Genomic DNA, 17,758 nt, shown 5'->3' on the forward strand with positions numbered 1-17,758 from the left:
AGGTTAAGAGAGTGGTGAAGCAATGTAAAAAGAGAGCAAATGAGAGAGTGGGTGAGATGTTATCAACAAATTTTGCTGAAAATAAGAAAAAGTTTTGGAGTGAGATTAACAAGTTAAGAAAGCCTAGAGAACAAATAGATTTGTCAGTTAAAAATAGGAGAGGAGAGTTATTAAATGGAGAGTTAGAGGTATTGGGAAGATGGAGGGAATATTTTGAGGAATTGTTAAATGTTGATGAAGATAGGGAAGCTGTGATTTCGTGTATAGGACAAGGAGGAATAACATCTTGTAGGAGTGAGGAAGAGCCAGTTGTGAGTGTGGGGGAAGTTCGTGAGGCAGTAGGTAAAATGAAAGGGGATAAGGCAGCCGGGATTGATGGGATAAAGATAGAAATGTTAAAAGCAGGTGGGGATATAGTTTTGGAGTGGTTGGTGCAATTATTTAATAAATGTATGGAAGAGGGTAAGGTACCTAGGGATTGGCAGAGAGCATGCATAGTTCCTTTGTATAAAGGCAAAGGGGATAAAAGAGTGTGCAAAAATTATAGGGGGATAAGTCTGTTGAGTATGCCTGGTAAAGTGTATGGTAGAGTTATAATTGAAAGAATTAAGAGTAAGATGGAGAATAGGATAGCAGATGAACAAGGAGGCTTTAGGAAAGGTAGGGGGTGTGTGGACCAGGTGTTTACAGTGAAACATATAAGTGAACAGTATTTAGATAAGGCTAAAGAGGTCTTTGTGGCATTTATGGATTTGGAAAAGGCATATGACAGGGTGGATAGGGGGGCAATGTGGCAGATGTTGCAAGTGTATGGTGTAGGAGGTAGGTTACTGAAAGCAGTGAAGAGTTTTTACGAGGATAGTGAGGCTCAAGTTAGAGTATGTAGGAAAGAGGGAAATTTTTTCCCAGTAAAAGTAGGCCTTAGACAAGGATGTGTGATGTCATCGTGGTTGTTTAATATATTTATAGATGGGGTTGTAAGAGAAGTAAATGCGAGGGTCTTGGCAAGAGGCGTGGAGTTAAAAGATAAAGAATCACACACAAAGTGGGAGTTGTCAAAGCTGCTCTTTGCTGATGACACTGTGCTCTTGGGAGATTCTGAAGAGAAGCTGCAGAGATTGGTGGATGAATTTGTTAGGGTGTGCAAAAGAAGAAAATTAAAGGTGAATACAGGAAAGAGTAAGGTTATGAGGATAACAAAAAGATTAGGTGATGAAAGATTGGATATCAGATTGGAGGGAGAGAGTATGGAGGAGGTGAACGTATTCAGATATTTGGGAGTGGACGTGTCAGCGGATGGGTCTATGAAAGATGAGGTGAATCATAGAACTGATGAGGGAAAAAGAGTGAGTGGTGCACTTAGGAGTCTGTGGAGACAAAGAACTTTGTCCTTGGAGGCAAAGAGGGGAATGTATGAGAGTATAGTTTTACCAACGCTCTTATATGGGTGTGAAGCGTGGGTGATGAATGTTGCAGCAAGGAGAAGGCTGGAGGCAGTGGAGATGTCATGTCTGAGGGCAATGTGTGGTGTGAATATAATGCAGAGAATTCGTAGTTTGGAAGTTAGGAGAAGGTGCGGGATTACCAAAACTGTTGTCCAGAGGGCTGAGGAAGGGTTGTTGAGGTGGTTCGGACATGTAGAGAGAATGGAGCGAAACAGAATGACTTCAAGAGTGTATCAGCCTGTAGTGGAAGGAAGGCAGGGTAGGGGTCGGCCTAGGAAAGGTTGGAAGGAGGGGGTAAAGGAGGTTTTGTGTGCGAGGGGCTTGGACTTCCATCAGGCATGCGTGAGCGTGTTTGATAGGAGTGAATGGAGACAAATGGTTTTTAATACTTGACGTGCTGATGGAGTGTGAGCAAAGTAACATTTATGAAGGGATTCAGGGAAACCGCCAGGCCGGACTTGAGTCCTGGAGATGGGAAGTACAGTGCCTGCACTCTGAAGGAGGGGTGTTAATGTTGCAGTTTAAAAACTGTAGTGTAAAGCACCCTTCTGGCAAGACAGTGATGGAGTGAATGATCGTGAAAGTTTTTCTTTTTCGGGCCACCCTGCCTTGGTGGGAATCGGCCAGTGTGATAATAAAAAAAATAAAAATATTCAGGGAAACCGGTTATTTTCATATAGTCGGACTTGAGTCCTGGAAATGGGAAGTAGAATGCCTGCACTTTAAGGAGGGGTTTGGGATACTGGCAGTTTGGAGGGATATGCTGTGTATCTTTATACGTATATGCTTCTAAACTGTTGTATTCTCAGCACCTCTGCAAAAACAGTGATAATGTGTGAGTGTGGTGAAAGTGTTGAATGATGATGAAAGTATTTTCTTTTTGGGGATTTTCTTTCTTTTTTGGGTCACCCTGCCTCGGTGGGAGACGGCCGACTTGTTGGAAAAAAAAAAAATTCAGGGAAACCGGTTATTTTTATTATAGCCGGGCTTGAGTCCTGGAAATAGGAAGTACAATGCCTGCACTTTAAAGGAGGGATTTGGGATATTGGTAGTTTGAAGGGATATGTCATGTATCTTTATACATATATGCTTCTAAACTGTTGTATTCTGAGCACCTCTGCAAAAACAGTGATTATGTATGAGTGAGGTGAAAGTGTTGAATGGTGATGAAAGTATTTTCTTTTTGGGGATTTTCTTTCTTTTTGGGTCACCCTGCCTCAGTGGGAGACAGCCGACTTCTTAAATAATAAAAAAAAAAATGTTCCAGATACCCAAAAATATTAACAAAAAATGGGAGACGACCGACTTGTTGAAAAAAAAAAAAAATACACAAAACAATGAGAACTAAATAAAATCAATAAATGAACATTTAAATCACTATTACATACCTTTATTGAAGACTCTTGTTTGCTTATGGAAGACAGGGAGGAGAGAGGGAGGACTGATTATTGTTTGGAAGGGGAATCCCCCTCCATAAGGACTTCAGGTATCAAAGCCCACTCTGGGGTTACTTCCCTCCCTGCCTGCTACACTCCCTGCCTTTCTCCTACACTCCCTGCCTCCCTGCTACACTCCCTGCATGCCTGCTACACTCCCTCCCTCCATGCTACAGTCCCTGCATGCCTGCTACACTCCCTCCCTCCCTGCTACACTCCCTGCATGCCTGCTACACTCCCTCCCTCCATGCTACAGTCCCTGCATGCCTGCTACACTCCCTCCCTCCCTGCTACACTCTCTCCCTCCATGATATACTCCCTGCATGCCTGCTACACTCCCTGCTTGCCTGCTACACACCCTGCCTCCCTTCCACACTCCATTTCCCAACTACACTCCCTGCTTCCCTGTTACACTTCCTGCATGCCTGCTACACTCCCTGCATACCTACTACACTCCCTGCCTCCCTTCCACACTCCCTGTTTCCCTGCTACACTCCCTCCCTCCACACTACACTCCCTGCATGCCTTCTACACTCCCTGCATCCCTTCTACACTCCCTGCATGCCTGCTACACTCCCTCCCTCCATGCTACACTCCCTGCCTCCCTGTTACACTCCCTCCCTCCATACTACACTCCCTGTCTGCCTGCTACACTCCCTCCCTTCATGCTACAATCCTTGCCTGCCTGCTACACTCCCTGCCTGCCTTTTACATTCCCTGCCTCTCTCCACATTTTCCATTGTTTGTGATCTCTTTTTCGTTAACATGTTTACCCCTTTCGCCACATCAGCTTCCTTGATTTGTTCTTTCTTTGCCAAGCTAGAAGCGACTGTTGATTTGGACTTCCCATACATCCTGGCAAGTTCTAGCACTCGAACACCACTCTCATATTTTTCAACAACTTCTTTCTTAAATTCCATCGTGTTTCTCACTTTCTTTACCAAAGGAACTTTACAGGGAACTTTCTTTGGGGCCATGGTGGCTTACTTCACAGTCAAGCAGAGTATATGCTCATTCACCGAGAGACACAGGGAGACTGACTCACCTACGCAGCGGCGTCCCAGCAGGAGGTGGACTGATGTATATAATACAGATGATCTGCGAGGCACTGGCCGAAATATGGAGCAAAATTTCAGCCCAAAACCAGCCTAAATATGATTTGCGTGATAAACGCAGCAGCCGATATTCGGGTTTCCACTGTACATTGTTAGCCATGAGACATTATGGGTAGTGTGGAGCAATATGGATAGCACCAGGCATTAAGGAGCACACTAATGATAAAAACAGCAATCAAACAATGGAAATGTACAGTATATTAATGCATTGTTCACAATCCTTGCTCAGTACATAAGTGTTGTAACACTACCAGAACTACAGCTTGCATCAAGGTACCTCCAAAGAATTTCTTACGTACTTCTACAATGAAAAATGAAAATTCTTTTCCCTAGGCTACAAACTCCTGTGCCCTAAACCACCACAACCCAAGGTAGCACAGCAGCTCTTTCCATGACTCCAGCTGGGTACCTTATGACACAATGATTATCATTGATTCTGAAAAGGAAATGCCCTATGAAACTTTGTTCATCACTGATTTAACACTGCTACAGCCTAAAGCCCGAGATGGATTCTAGCCCAACTTAGAATTACACCTAACATAGTACGCTGTGTCTCATTATTTCACATACTGTACCTTCTTTCTTTCTTCCAACAAACCGGCTGTATCCCACCAAAGCAGGGTGGCCCAAAAGGAAAAACGAATGTTTCTCCTTTTAAATTTAGTAACATATAGGAGGGTGGGGGCAGGAGGAAAGAGGAGTGATTGGTGGAATGATGAAGTAAAGGGTGTGATAAAAGAGAAAAAGGTAGCTTATGAGAGGTTTTTACAAAGCAGAAGTGTTATAAGAAGAGAAGAGTATATGTAGAGTAAAAGAAAGGTGAAGAGAGTGGTGAGAGTGCAAAAGGAGACCAGATGATAGAGTGGGAGAGGCCCTGTCAAGAAATTTTAATGAAAATAAGAAAAAATTTTGGAGTGAATTAAACAAGTTAAGAAAGCCTAGGGAAAGTTTGGATTTGTCAGTTAAAAACAGAGTAGGGGAGTTAGTAGATGGGGAGAGGGCAGTATTAGGTAGATGGCGAGAATATTTTGAGGAAGTTTTAAATGTTGAGGAAGAAAGGGAGGCGGTAATTTCATGCACTGGCCAAGGAGGTATACCATCTTTTAGGAGTGAAGAAGAGCAGAATGTAAGTGTGGTGGAGGTACGTGAGGCATTACGTAGAATGAAAGGGGGTAAAGCAGCTGGAACTGATGGGATCATGAGAGAAATGTTAAAAGCAGGGGGAGATATAGTGTTGGAGTGGTTGGTACTTTTGTTTAATAAATGTATGAAAGAGGGGAAGGTACCTAGGGATTGGCAGAGAGCATGTATAGTCCCTTTATATAAAGGGAAAGGGGACAAAAGAGATTGTAAAAATTATAGAGGAATAAGTTTACCGAGTTCTAGGTAGTAGGTTGGTAGACAGCAACCGCCCAGGGAGGTACTACCGTCCTGCCAAGTGAGTGTAAAACTGAAGCCTGTAATTGTTTTACATGATGGTAAGATTGCTGTTGTCTTTTTTTTATCTGTCTCATACACATGCAAGATTTCACGTATGTCTTGCTACTTCTGCTTACACTTAGGTCACACTACACATACATGTACAAGCATATATATACACACCCCTTTGGGTTTTCTTCTATTTTCTTTCCAGTTCTTGTTCTTGTTTATTTCCTCTTACCTCCATGGGGAAGTGGAACAGAATTCTTCCTCCGTAAGCCATGCGTGTTGTAAGAGGCGACTAAAATGCCGGGAGCAAGGAGCTAGTAACCCCTTCTCCTGTATATATTACTAAATGTAAAAGGAGAAACTTTCGTTTTTCCTTTTGGGCCACCCTGCCTCGGTGGGAAACGGCCGATGTGTTGAAAGAAAGAAAGAAGTTTACTGAGTATACCAGGAAAAGTATACAGTAGGGTTTATAATTGAAAGAATTAGAGTAAGAGAGAATGTAGGATTGCGAATGAGCAGGGAGGCTTCAGAGTGGGTAGGGGATGTGTAGATCAAGTGTTTAAATTGAAGCATATATGTGAACAGTATTTAGATAAAGGTAGGGAAGCTTTTATTGCATTTATGGATTTAGAAAAGGCATATGATAGAGTGGATAGAGGAACAATGTGGCAGATGTTGCAAGTATATGGAATAGGTGGTAAGTTACTAAATGCTGTTAAGAGTTTTTATGAGGATAGTGAGGCTCAGGTTAGGGTGTGTAGAAGAGAGGGAGAATACTTCCCGGTAAAAGTAGGTCTTAGACAGGGATGTGTAATGTCACCATGGTTGTTTAATATATTTATAGATGGGGTTGTAAAAGAAGTAAATGCTAGGGTGTTCGGGAGAGGGGTGGGGTTAAATTATGGGGAATCAAATTCAAAATGGGAATTGACACAGTTACTTTTTGCTGATGATACTGTGCTTATGGGAGATTCTAAAGAAAAATTGCAAAGGTTAGTGGATGAGTCTGAGAATGTGTGTAAAGGTAGAAAGTTGAAAGTGAACATAGAAAAGAGTAAGGTGATGAGGGTATCAAATGATTTAGATAAAGAAAAATTGGATATCAAATTGGGGAGGAGGAGTATGGAAGAAGTGAATGTTTTCAGATACTTGGGAGTTGACGTGTCGGCGGATGGATTTACGAAAGATGAGGTTAATCATAGAATTGATGAGGGAAAAAAGGTGAGTGGTGCATTGAGGTATATGTGGAGTCAAAAAACGTTATCTATGGAGGCAAAAAGGGAATGTATAAAAGTATAGTAGTACCAACACTCTTATATGGATGTGAAGCTTGGGTGGTAAATGCAGCAGCGAGGAGACGGTTGGAGGCAGTGGAGATGTCCTGTCTAAGGGCAATGTGTGGTGTAAATATTATGCAGAAAATTCGGAGTGTGGAAATTAGGAGAAGGTGTGGAGTTAATAAAAGCATTAGTCAGAGGGCAGAAGAGGGGTTGTTGAGGTGGTTTGGTCATTTAGAGAGAATGGATCAAATTAGAATGACATGGAAAGCATATAAATCTATAGGGGAAGGAAGGAGGGGTAGGGGTCGTCCTTGAAAGGGTTGGAAAGAGGGGGGTAAAGGAGGTTTTGTAGGCGAGGGGCTTGGACTTCCAGCAAGCGTGCATGAGCGTGTTAGATAGGAGTGAATGGAGACGAATGATACTTGGGACCTGACGATCTGTTGGAGTGTGAGCAGGATAATATTTAGTGAAGGGATTCAGGGAAACCTAGGTAGTAGGTTGGTAGACAGCAACCGCCCAGGGAGGTACTACCGTCCTGCCAAGTGAGTGTAACACGAAAGCCTGTAATTGTTTTACATGATGGTAGGATTGCTGGTGTTCTTTTTTCTGTCTCATGAACATGCAAAATTTCAGGTACGTCTTGCTACTTCTACTTACACTCAGGTCACACTACACATACATGTACAAGCATATATATACATACCCCTCTGGGTTTTCTTCGATTTTCTTTCTAGTTCTTGTTCTTGTTTATTTCCTCTTATCTCCATGGGGAAGTGGAACAGAATTCTTCCTCCGTAAGCCATGCGTGTTGTAAGAGGCGACTAAAATGCCGGGAGCAAGGGGCTAGTAACCCCTTCTCCTGTATATATTACTAAATTTGAAAGGAGAAACTTCAGTTTTTTCTTTTGGGCCACCCCATCTCAGTGGGATACGGCTGGTACATTGAAAGAAGAAGAAGATTCAGGGAAACCAGTTATTTTCATATAGTCGGACTTGAGTCCTGGAAATGTGAAGTACAATGCCTGCACTTTAAAGGAGGGGTTTGGGATATTGGCAGTTTGGAGGGATATGTTGTGTATCTTTATACGTATATGCTTCTAAACTGTTGTATTCTGAGCACCTCTGCAAAAACAGTGATAATGTGTGAGTGTGGTGAAAGTGCTGAATGATGATGAAAGTATTTTCTTTTTGGGGATTTTCTTTCTTCTTTGGATCACCCTGCCTTGGTGGGAGACGGCCAACTTGTTGAAAAAAAAAAAAAAATACAGAAGGGGTTACTAGCCCCTTGCTCCTGGCATTTTAGTTGACTCTTACGACACGCATGGCTCACAGAGGAAGAATTCTGTTCCACCTTCCCATGGAGATAAGAGGAAATAAACAAAAACAAGAACCAGTAAGAAAATAGAACAAAATCCAGAGGGGCATGTGTATATATATATGCCTGTCCATGCATGTGCAGTGTTACCTAAGTGTAAGTAGCAGTAGCAAGCCGTACCTGAAATTTTACATGTTTATGAGACAGAAAAAATATACTGTACCTATATTTACTTAATACCAATCACTAGACTCATTTTATGAAGGCGTACAATATCAAGTTGATAAGTAAGACACATGTTAACACTATCTTTGTTGCCAAAACATTTTGCCTGCACAGCAGGCTTTATCAGTTGGATACAGAAGTGATAATAGTACTGGGTCAGTAGAAGTGGAGAGGTAGAAATTGAAAGACAATGGTCAATATCTCAGCTTGAAGAGACAAAGCTAGAGAATTGTATACTGGGATTGGAAGTGCAGGGTATTTGTAAGATGTCACAGGTGAACCTGACCCACTAGTGATAGTAAGACATGCTACTTGTATCCCTTGTCTCAAGATACCATGGTATCTTGGTACAGGGGATGCCTTCTGTGACTCTTGTTAAAAAGTGTTTAGCATTACCTACTTCCACTAGTGGGTTCCAATCACTGTGACCTCCAGCTACCTCTCACTTCCAGCTCTGGTATGCAAGTTTCTGGCATAATGCCTCTGCTTTAAGCTAAGAGACCAAATTTTATGAAGGCTAGGGAACTGATTGCTTCAAAACTACTTCCTCACTTCTACTGTCACCAGAACTGTTATCACCTCAGTATCGGACTCATGAAGCCTGTTGTACAAGAGAAATGTTTAAGAAATAAAGATACCTAGTACTCAATGTCTTACTCATCAACTGCTAATTATATACATATGCATCCATCATAACATTTATCTTGTACAGTATGGGTACTTTTACTGAATTCATATTAAAATATTTTAAACACAAGAAGGGCTTTTGTTCAGCTGTACTTTATGTACTGTTTCTTTATGACTCAGGAAGAAGTACCTATTTTTCATTATGAAAAATGTTTTGCATAGTTTTAACTCCGCAGGCATCGCCAGCCACAACAGGGTGATCCAAAGAAAGCATATTCACCAACATTCATTCAATTGCCATCTTTCCATCAAATTACCCTCCAACTGTACCATCCTCACCCCTCCTTCAGAGTGTAGGCATTGACCTTCCTACCTCCAGGACTCAAATCCAGCTAATTGGTTTTCCTGAATCCCTTTATAAAAGTTTCCCTGGTCACATTCCAGCAACATGTGTAATAAAAACAATTTGTCTCCATGCACTCCTATTTAAGAAGAACACTCAAACCTACTGAATACTCAAGCCCCTAAAACTCAAAACATCTTGTACCCCTTCCCTCCAATCATTCCTGGGGCGACCCCTCCCCCTTCTACCTTCCATCCCAGATTTAAGCCATCTTCAGCAGCCTATCCTCTCCATCTTCTCCACATGCATAAACCACCTCAACAACCCCTCCTTGGCTCTCCTTGGCCACCCACACATTACCTTTTAATTTCGATGCTCTAAATTTTCTGCATGATAGTCACACTACACATTGCTCCCAAACATTGATGTCTCCACTACCTCAAGTCTCCATTTCCCTACAGTATTTGAAACCCATGCCTCTCACTCACATAAAAGTGTTGGTACCTCTATACTCTGGCACATCCCCCTCCCACCTTTTTTTTTTTTGACTGTTTAGAGTGACATCTAAACTGTCATATCTGGGCACCTCTGCAAAAACAGTGATTATGTGTGAATGATGGTAAGTGTTGAATGATGGTGAAAGTGCTTCTTTCTTTTTTGGGTCACCCTGCCTCAGTGGAAGATGGTAGATGTGTTGAAAAAAAAAAATACAAACTTCATTCCTTCTATCAAGGGTTTTGCTTGGAGTACACATACAAAGCAAAAATTATCAAGTATGAAGAGTCGTAGTCTTACAGTAAGGTTGACTTCTGGTATCATCAAGATCATTTTTACAGAACTGATGAAGGAAAAAAGGAGAGTGGTACATTGAGATATCTGTGGAGAAAAAAAACGTTATCCATGGAGGCAAAGAAGGGAATGTACGAAAGTATACTGGTACCAATGCTCTTATATGGGTGTGAAGCTTGGGTTGTAAATGTTGTAACGAGGAGGCGACTGGAGGCAATTGAGAAGTTCTGTCTAAGGGCAATGTGTGGTGTAAATATTATGCAGAGAATTCGGAGTGTGGAAATTAGGAGGAGGTGTGGAGTTACTAAAAGTATTAGTCAGAGGACCAAAGAGGGGTTGTTGAGGTGGTTTGGTCATTTAGAGAGAATGGATCAAAGCAGAATGACTTGGAGAGGGTATAAATCTGTAGGGAAAGTAAAGCGGGGTAGGGGTCATCCTCAAAAAGGTTGGAGGGAGGGGGTAAAGGAGGTTTTGTGGGTGAGGGGCTTGGACTTCCAGCAAGCATGTGTGAGCGTGTTAGATAGGAGTGAATGGAGACAAATGGTTTTTGGGACCTGACGAGCTGTTGGAGTGTGAGCAGGGTAATATTTAGTGAAGGAATTCAGGGAAATCGGTTATTTTTACAAAGCAGGACTTGAGTACTGGAAATGGAAAGTACAATCCCTGCACTTTAACAATGCCTGCACTATAACATACCCCTCCAATCTGCCAATATCCCAAAGGGATATTGGCAGTTTGGAGGGGTATGTTATACATGCTTCTAAACTGTTGTATCTGGGTGTCTCTGCAAAGACAGTGATTATGTGTGAGTGAGGTGATGAAAGTATTTTCTTTTTTGGGGGATTTTGGAATTTTCTTTCTTTTTGGGTCACCCTGCCTCGGTGGGAGACAACCAACTTTTTGAAAAAAAAAAAAATGAAGACAAAGAGGCAATCCTTATGGAGTTAAAGCTTCTTGTTACTGTTGAAAGATACCCTTTCAGTGCTACAATGTTCAGATAAGGGAATGTACCTTTTTGGACAAATACAACCAGATTTGCATTTCACAGCCTTTTGAAAGAATAAAATCCTCATAGATTGAGAGGAAGTATACAATGATTTTTGCCATAAAATCCCAAATTATTTTATAATTTATAAAGATACATACATTTACTATTAGAAATCCAAACTACTTCATTTTTTCCTAATTATTTACGGTTTTTACATGGCACTGCACATTTTGCCAAATAAAAAAGTAAAGTTATATATTCATTCCTTTCATGTGACTACAGTATTTCATAAACAAATCCTCAATAAATGTTTGACTTACCTGAAGGCACTGCCTGTGGACTGTAATGTGGATGTGGTGGGCATCTGGAGTGTTGGTGTGGAAGGTAGGTGCAGAGAAGAAGGTTTTAGATGGATAGGAGAAGGTTTTCCAGCTACTTGTAACTGATCAGCTCCAAGTTGGGCTGATCCTGTTGGACCATATAGTGTTACCACCTCCTCTGTTGACAATGATGGTCTGCAAATTCAAAATCAAAAGGCATGAAATATTTTTTCTCAAGTAGTTAGTCCAGTCATGTTATAAACAACATAAGGCTCACTAGCCTTCCACTCAGCTGTTCATATCAATTATAATAATTTTTATTTAATACAATTACATATAATTAATTATAAGTATTACCACCACTGACCCTTTCACAGTCGACACCCCATAAACTGAAAGCCACTTGTTATTCTATTTATTTTATTAACACATCAGCCATTTCCCACCAGGAAAAACTTTCACCATCATTCACTTCATCACTGTCTTGCCAGAGAAGCACTTACACTACAGTTATAAAACTGAAACATTAACACCCCTCCTTCAGAGTGCAGGCACTGTAATTCCCATCTCTAGGACTCAAGTCCAGTCTGCCGGTTTCCCTGAATCCCTTCATAAACATTACCCTGCTCACACTCCAGCAGCACATCAAGTCCTAAAAACCATTTGTCTCCATTCGTTCCTATCTAACATGCTCACACATGCTTGCTGGAAGTCCAAGTCACTCACACACAAAACCTCCTTTACCCCCTCCCTCCACCCTTTCCTAGGCCAACCTCTACCCGCCTTCCCTCCACTACAGATTTATACACTCTTGAGGTCATTCCTCTCTACATGTCCGAACCACCTCAACAGCCCCTCCTCAGCCCTCTGGATAACAGTTTTGGTAATCCTGCACCTTCTAATTTCCAAACTACGAATTCTCTGCATTATCCTCAGACACGACCTCTCCACTGCCTCCAACCCACTTGTGTCAGCATTTTTTTAAAAATTAAAAAAATTATTTCATCTTCCAAAATGGTACAGAATCTTTATCTAAAGGTAATGGCACAAAAGAATTGATATATACTTACAGAAGTATGTAGGCCTGCAAACAGAAGTATGCAGGCAATTTAAGCATCAAAAATTTTGCCCCTATAGGCCTCAAACTAATAATTCTTGGCTATTTTGCCAGTTTGCCTTTCATACTATCCACTGATCACAGGAAAATGCCCATTTAACTATCATAGCAACCCTAGAATTCAGTCATTTGGCCAATTTTATCCTACTTTAACAAATCCCAATTCAAAGCAGTCCAAAACAAACACTGTAGACATTTCAGTCACTAAAGCAACATTCCCATTGTTCATTAATCATGTGCCTGGACCTCTTCTATATAACCCTTGACCTCCATTTTGACTCCACACACAAAAATTTACATTTTCATTTCTTAGAAAATAAACCATAATTAAGAATGTTTGGTCATGGATTAAGACATACCAACAATTGAAGCAGCAGACCTAGCAAAAAAACTTAGAAATCAGACCTGAAGGGGATAAGAGAGCCTTACCTTTCCTCAGTCAAGTTGCTGAAAATCGACTATTTCTGCGACTTTGAGGCTTATTCCTGGTTTATCAATTGGCACCAAGAAACACAATAAAACCATGAAAAAACCACCTTAGAAAATGACCTAAACTAACCATGAAAAACCAAGCACAGGGTCAGCTTAGCCCTCCTAGCCTCATGGACATCTAGCTACTTCTGTGTCAAGGTCATTCACCCTCCCAACCACTCTGAGACTGGAGAAATAATTCCTGACATCCCTATGACATGGAACTCTTTCTTTAACTTCAAGCTGTCCCATAAGTACCTGCTTGCTGTCTCTCAAACAGCTTGTTACTGTCTACCTTATCAATTCTTCTGAGTAATTTTGATGTTATTATGTCTTTCCCTGGTTCTTCTCTCCAATAATTAAGACTTCTGAACATCTTCTGTCAAAGCTGAAGGACTGATTACCTAAATTTCCACTCTCTGCAGCATGTAATCTCTATACTGAAGTGAAAAAGCCAATGACTGAAAAAACATCTGCATAATAAAAATAGTGTAATTAGAATTACCGACAATATGTAAAGTAAAAGGACACAAGTGCAACTAATGTGACATTTCGCAATGTTTCGCTCTCCAGGAGCTTTGTCAAGCCGTTACAAATACATTACAAAGCACATTACAGAGAATGAAAACTGAAACAGGCCTTCTCTATCCAGTCTATATTTGTCTAACTTATTTTCATGTTACCCAAGTAATAGCTTTGATATCCTTTTACTCATGTACCATATTGTATTACTACTACTACTAAATGCAAGAATTATGTGGATTAAAGTAAAGGTTGGATGCGAGAAGTGGGTCATAATAAGCGTGTATGTACCTGGAGAAGAGAGGAATGCAGAGGAGAGAGAGAGATTTTGGGAGATGTTAAGTGAATGTATAGGAGCCTTTGAACCAAGTGAGAGAGTAATTGTGGTAGGGGACCTGAATGCTAAAGTAGGAGAAACTTTTAGAGAGGGTGTGGTAGGTAAGTTTGGGGTGCCAGGTGTAAATGATAATGGGAGCCCTTTGATTGAACTTTGTATAGAAAGGGGTTTAGTTATAGGTAATACATATTTTAAGAAAAAGAGGATAAATAAGTATACAAGATATGATGTAGGGCAAAATGACAGTAGTTTGTTGGATTATGTATTGGTAGATAAAACACTGTTGAGTAGACTTCAGGATGTACATGTTTATAGAGGGGCCACAGATATATCAGATCACTTTCTAGTTGTAGCTACACTGAGAGTAAAAGGTAGATGGGATACAAGGAGAATAGAAACATCAGGGAAGAGAGAGGTGAAGGTTTATAAACTAAAAGAGGAGGCAGTTAGGGTAAGATATAAACAGCTATTGGAGGATAGATGGGCTAATGAGAGCATAGGCAATGGGGTCGAAGAGGTATGGGGTAGGTTTAAAAATGTAGTGTTAGAGTGTTCAGCAGAAGTTTGTGGTTACAGGAAAGTGGGTGAGGGAGGGAAGAGGAGCGATTGGTGGAATGATGATGTGAAGAGAGTAGTAAGTGAGAAAAAGTTAGCATATGAGAAGTTTTTACAAAGTAGAAGTGATGCTAGGAGGGAAGAGTATATGGAGAAAAAGAGAGAGGTTAAGAGAGTGGTGAAGCAATGTAAAAAGACAGCAAATGAGAGAGTGGGTGAGATGTTATCAACAAATTTTGTTGAAAATAAGAAAAGTTTTGGAGTGAGATTAACAAGTTAAGAAAGCCTAGAGAACAAATGGATTTGTCAATTAAAAATAGGAGAGGAGAGTTATTAAATGGAGAGTTATAGGTATTGGGAAGATGGAGGGAATATTTTGAGGAATTATTAAATGTTGATGAAGATAGGGAAGAGGGAATATTTTGAGGAATTATTAAATGTTGATGACGATAGGGAAGCTGTGATTTCGTGTATAGGGCAAGGAGGAACAACATCTTGTAGGAGTGAGGAAGAGCCAGTTGTGAGTGTGGGGGAAGTTCGTGAGGCAGTAGGTAAAATGAAAGGGGGTAAGGCAGCCGGGATTGATGGGATAAAGAAAGAAATGTTAAAAGCAGGTGGGGATATAGTTTTGGAGTGGTTGGTGCAATTATTTAATAAATGTATGGAAGAGGGTAAGGTACCTAGGGATTGGCAGAGAGCATGCATAGTTCCTTTGTATAAAGGCAAAGGGGATAAAAGAGAGTGCAAAAATTATAGGGGGATAAGTCTGTTGAGTATACCTGGCAAAGTGTAAGGTAGAGTTATTATTGAAAGAATTAAGAGTAAGATGGAGAATAGGAAAGCAGATGAACAAGGAGGCTTTAGGAAAGGTAGGGGGTGTGTGAACTAGGTGTTTACAGTGAAACATATAAGTGAACAGTATTTAGATAAGGATAAAGAGGTCTTTGTGACATTTATGGATTTGGAAAAGGCATATGACAGGGTGGATAGGGCCACAATGTGGCAGATGTTGCAGGTGTATGGTGTAGGAGGTAGGTTACTGAAAGCAGTGAAGAGTTTTTACGAGGATAGTGAGGCTCAAGTTAGAGTATGTAGGAAAGAGGGAAATTATTTCCCAGTAAAAGTAGGCCTTAGACAAGGATGTGTGATGTCACAGTGGTTGTTTAATATATTTATAGATGGGGTTGTAAGAGAAGTAAATGCGAGGGTCTTGGCAAGAGGCGTGGAGTTAAAAGATAAAGAATCACACATAAAGTGGGAGTTGTCACAGTTGCTCTTTGCTGATGACACTGTGCTCTTGGGAGATTCTGAAGAGAAGTTGCAGAGATTGGTGGATGAATTTGGTAGGGTGTGCAAAAGAAGAAAATTGAAAGTGAATACAGGAAAGAATAAGGTTATGAGGATAACAAAAAGATTAGGTGATGAAAGATTGGATATCAGATTGGAGGGAGAGAGTATGGAGGAGGTGAATGTATTCAGATATTTGGGAGTGGACATGTCAGCGGATGGGTCTATGAAAGATGAGGTGAATCATAGAATTGATGAGGGGAAAAGGGTGAGTGGTGCACTTAGGAGTCTGTGGAGACAAAGAACTTTGTCCTTGGAGGCAAAGAGGGGAATGTATGAGAGAATAGTTTTACCAACGCTCTTATATGGGTGTGAAGCATGGGTGATGAATGTTGCAGCGAGGAGAAGGCTGGAGGCAGTGGAGATGTCATGTCTGAGAGCAATGTGTGGTGTGAATATAATGCAGAGAATTTGTAGTTTGGAAGTTAGGAGGAGGTGCGGGATTACCAAAACTGTTGTCCAGAGGGCTGAGGAAGGGTTGTTGAGGTGGTTCGGACATGTGGAGAGAATGGAGCGAAACAGAATAACTTCAAGAGTGTATCAGTCTGTAGTGGAAGGAAGGCGGGGTAGGGGTCGGCCTAGGAAAGGTTGGAGGGAGGGGGTAAAGGAGGTTTTGTGTGCGAGGGGCTTGGACTTCCAGCTGGCATGCGTGAGCGTGTTTGATAGGAGTGAATGGAGACAAATGGTTTTTAATACTTGACATGCTGTTGGAGTGTGAGCAAAGTAACATTTATGAAGGGGTTCAGGGAAACCGGCAGGCCGGACTTGATTCCTGGAGATGGGAAGTACAGTGCCTGCACCCTGAAGGAGGGGTGTTAATGTTGCAGTTTAAAAACTGTAGTGTAAAGCACCCTTCTGGCAAGACAGTGATGGAGTGAATGATGGTGAAAGTTTTTCTTTTTCGGGCCACCCTGCCTTGGTGGGAATCGGCCAGTGTGATAATAAATAAAAAAAAAAAAACTACTACTACAACTTATGTCACTACTACTACTACTACCATTAGTATTGCACCTCACTCTGAGCCTATATATACCCTCTGTGTCCATGTACTGTTTGTAACGGCTTGACAAAGCTCCTGGAGAGCGAAACGTTGCCACAATAAAATGTCACATTAGTTGCACTTGTGTCCTTTTACTTTACATAATAAAAATATCTAACCACTACCACCAATTGAATGGATATAGGGGATTTACAAAAGACAAACCACTACCACCCACAGGATGGATTTGGAGTGCACAATAAACTGCCCACTACCATCCACACGATGGATACAGGGTGCACAATAAACTAGCCACAATAAATTGCCCACTACCATCCACAGGATGGATATAAGGTCCACAATAAACTAGCCATTACAATGTTGCATATTTCTTATTCATCAACTTGTCAGTATTGTATACAATACAATGCCAAGTAATTGACTTGCTGCATAGAAACTGTCCATATGTACTGATGTTTTATTTTCTGTTTTGTTTAATCTTTTAATGTTTTAACATAGAAATACTGGAGGGGTTTGGATATGCTTCAAGTATATTGCAGAATGGTCCATTTTAAGACCTCTTTTACTCTTGTTATTTTAGCAGAATCTCTCATAGTTTTTTTTAGGAATTTTTGGGAGGGAGCCTAAAGAGTAACTATTCCAACTTACGAGCAAACAGGAACAGTTCATTCTCAAGTCTAGAATTACACAGCTTCACATCTCATCTGCTCACTTCTCTGGAGGAGTTATTAGAATTATCTGATTTGTTACCCGAGGATGATGATGAGTTTCCCTATGGGTTAGAGGCAATCTGAAAATTTTGTGTATCCAGACTGAGCTCTGGAACGTTTCCAGACATGGGCCCCTAAAAGGGTCATGGAATGCTAAAGGGAAATTTATTTCTCATTTGGCACATGACACTTAGTGGTATACTAGCAGTTTGAAACCTATTCACGCCTTATGTACATCTGCAATCTAACACAATATGACTTCCACCACAGCATTTATTTTTTTTCAGTTTCTGGAACATCAGTAATCAATCTGTATTGTCACAGTACCTCAGTGTGTTCTTTGGCCTATGCAGCCTGCAGCACACATAGCCAACACATACACACAACC

General features: G+C 41.0%; 1 protein-coding gene across 13 annotated transcripts in view; it reads right to left on the reverse strand.

Annotated features, from left to right (window-relative positions):
• Positions 1 to 17,758, reverse strand: part of cic (Putative transcription factor capicua) — a 653,343-nt gene that overhangs the window by 95,710 nt on the left and 539,875 nt on the right. For all 13 annotated transcript variants that reach the window (XM_070089069.1, XM_070089070.1, XM_070089072.1 and 10 more), the window contains exon 12: positions 11,312 to 11,506. In XM_070089069.1, the coding sequence (XP_069945170.1) occupies positions 11,312 to 11,506 (195 nt within the window). The remainder of the gene's footprint in view (positions 1 to 11,311; positions 11,507 to 17,758) is intronic.

Source organism: Cherax quadricarinatus, chromosome 27 (genome assembly GCF_038502225.1).
Source record: "Cherax quadricarinatus isolate ZL_2023a chromosome 27, ASM3850222v1, whole genome shotgun sequence".
Classification (NCBI taxonomy): domain Eukaryota; kingdom Metazoa; phylum Arthropoda; class Malacostraca; order Decapoda; family Parastacidae; genus Cherax; species Cherax quadricarinatus.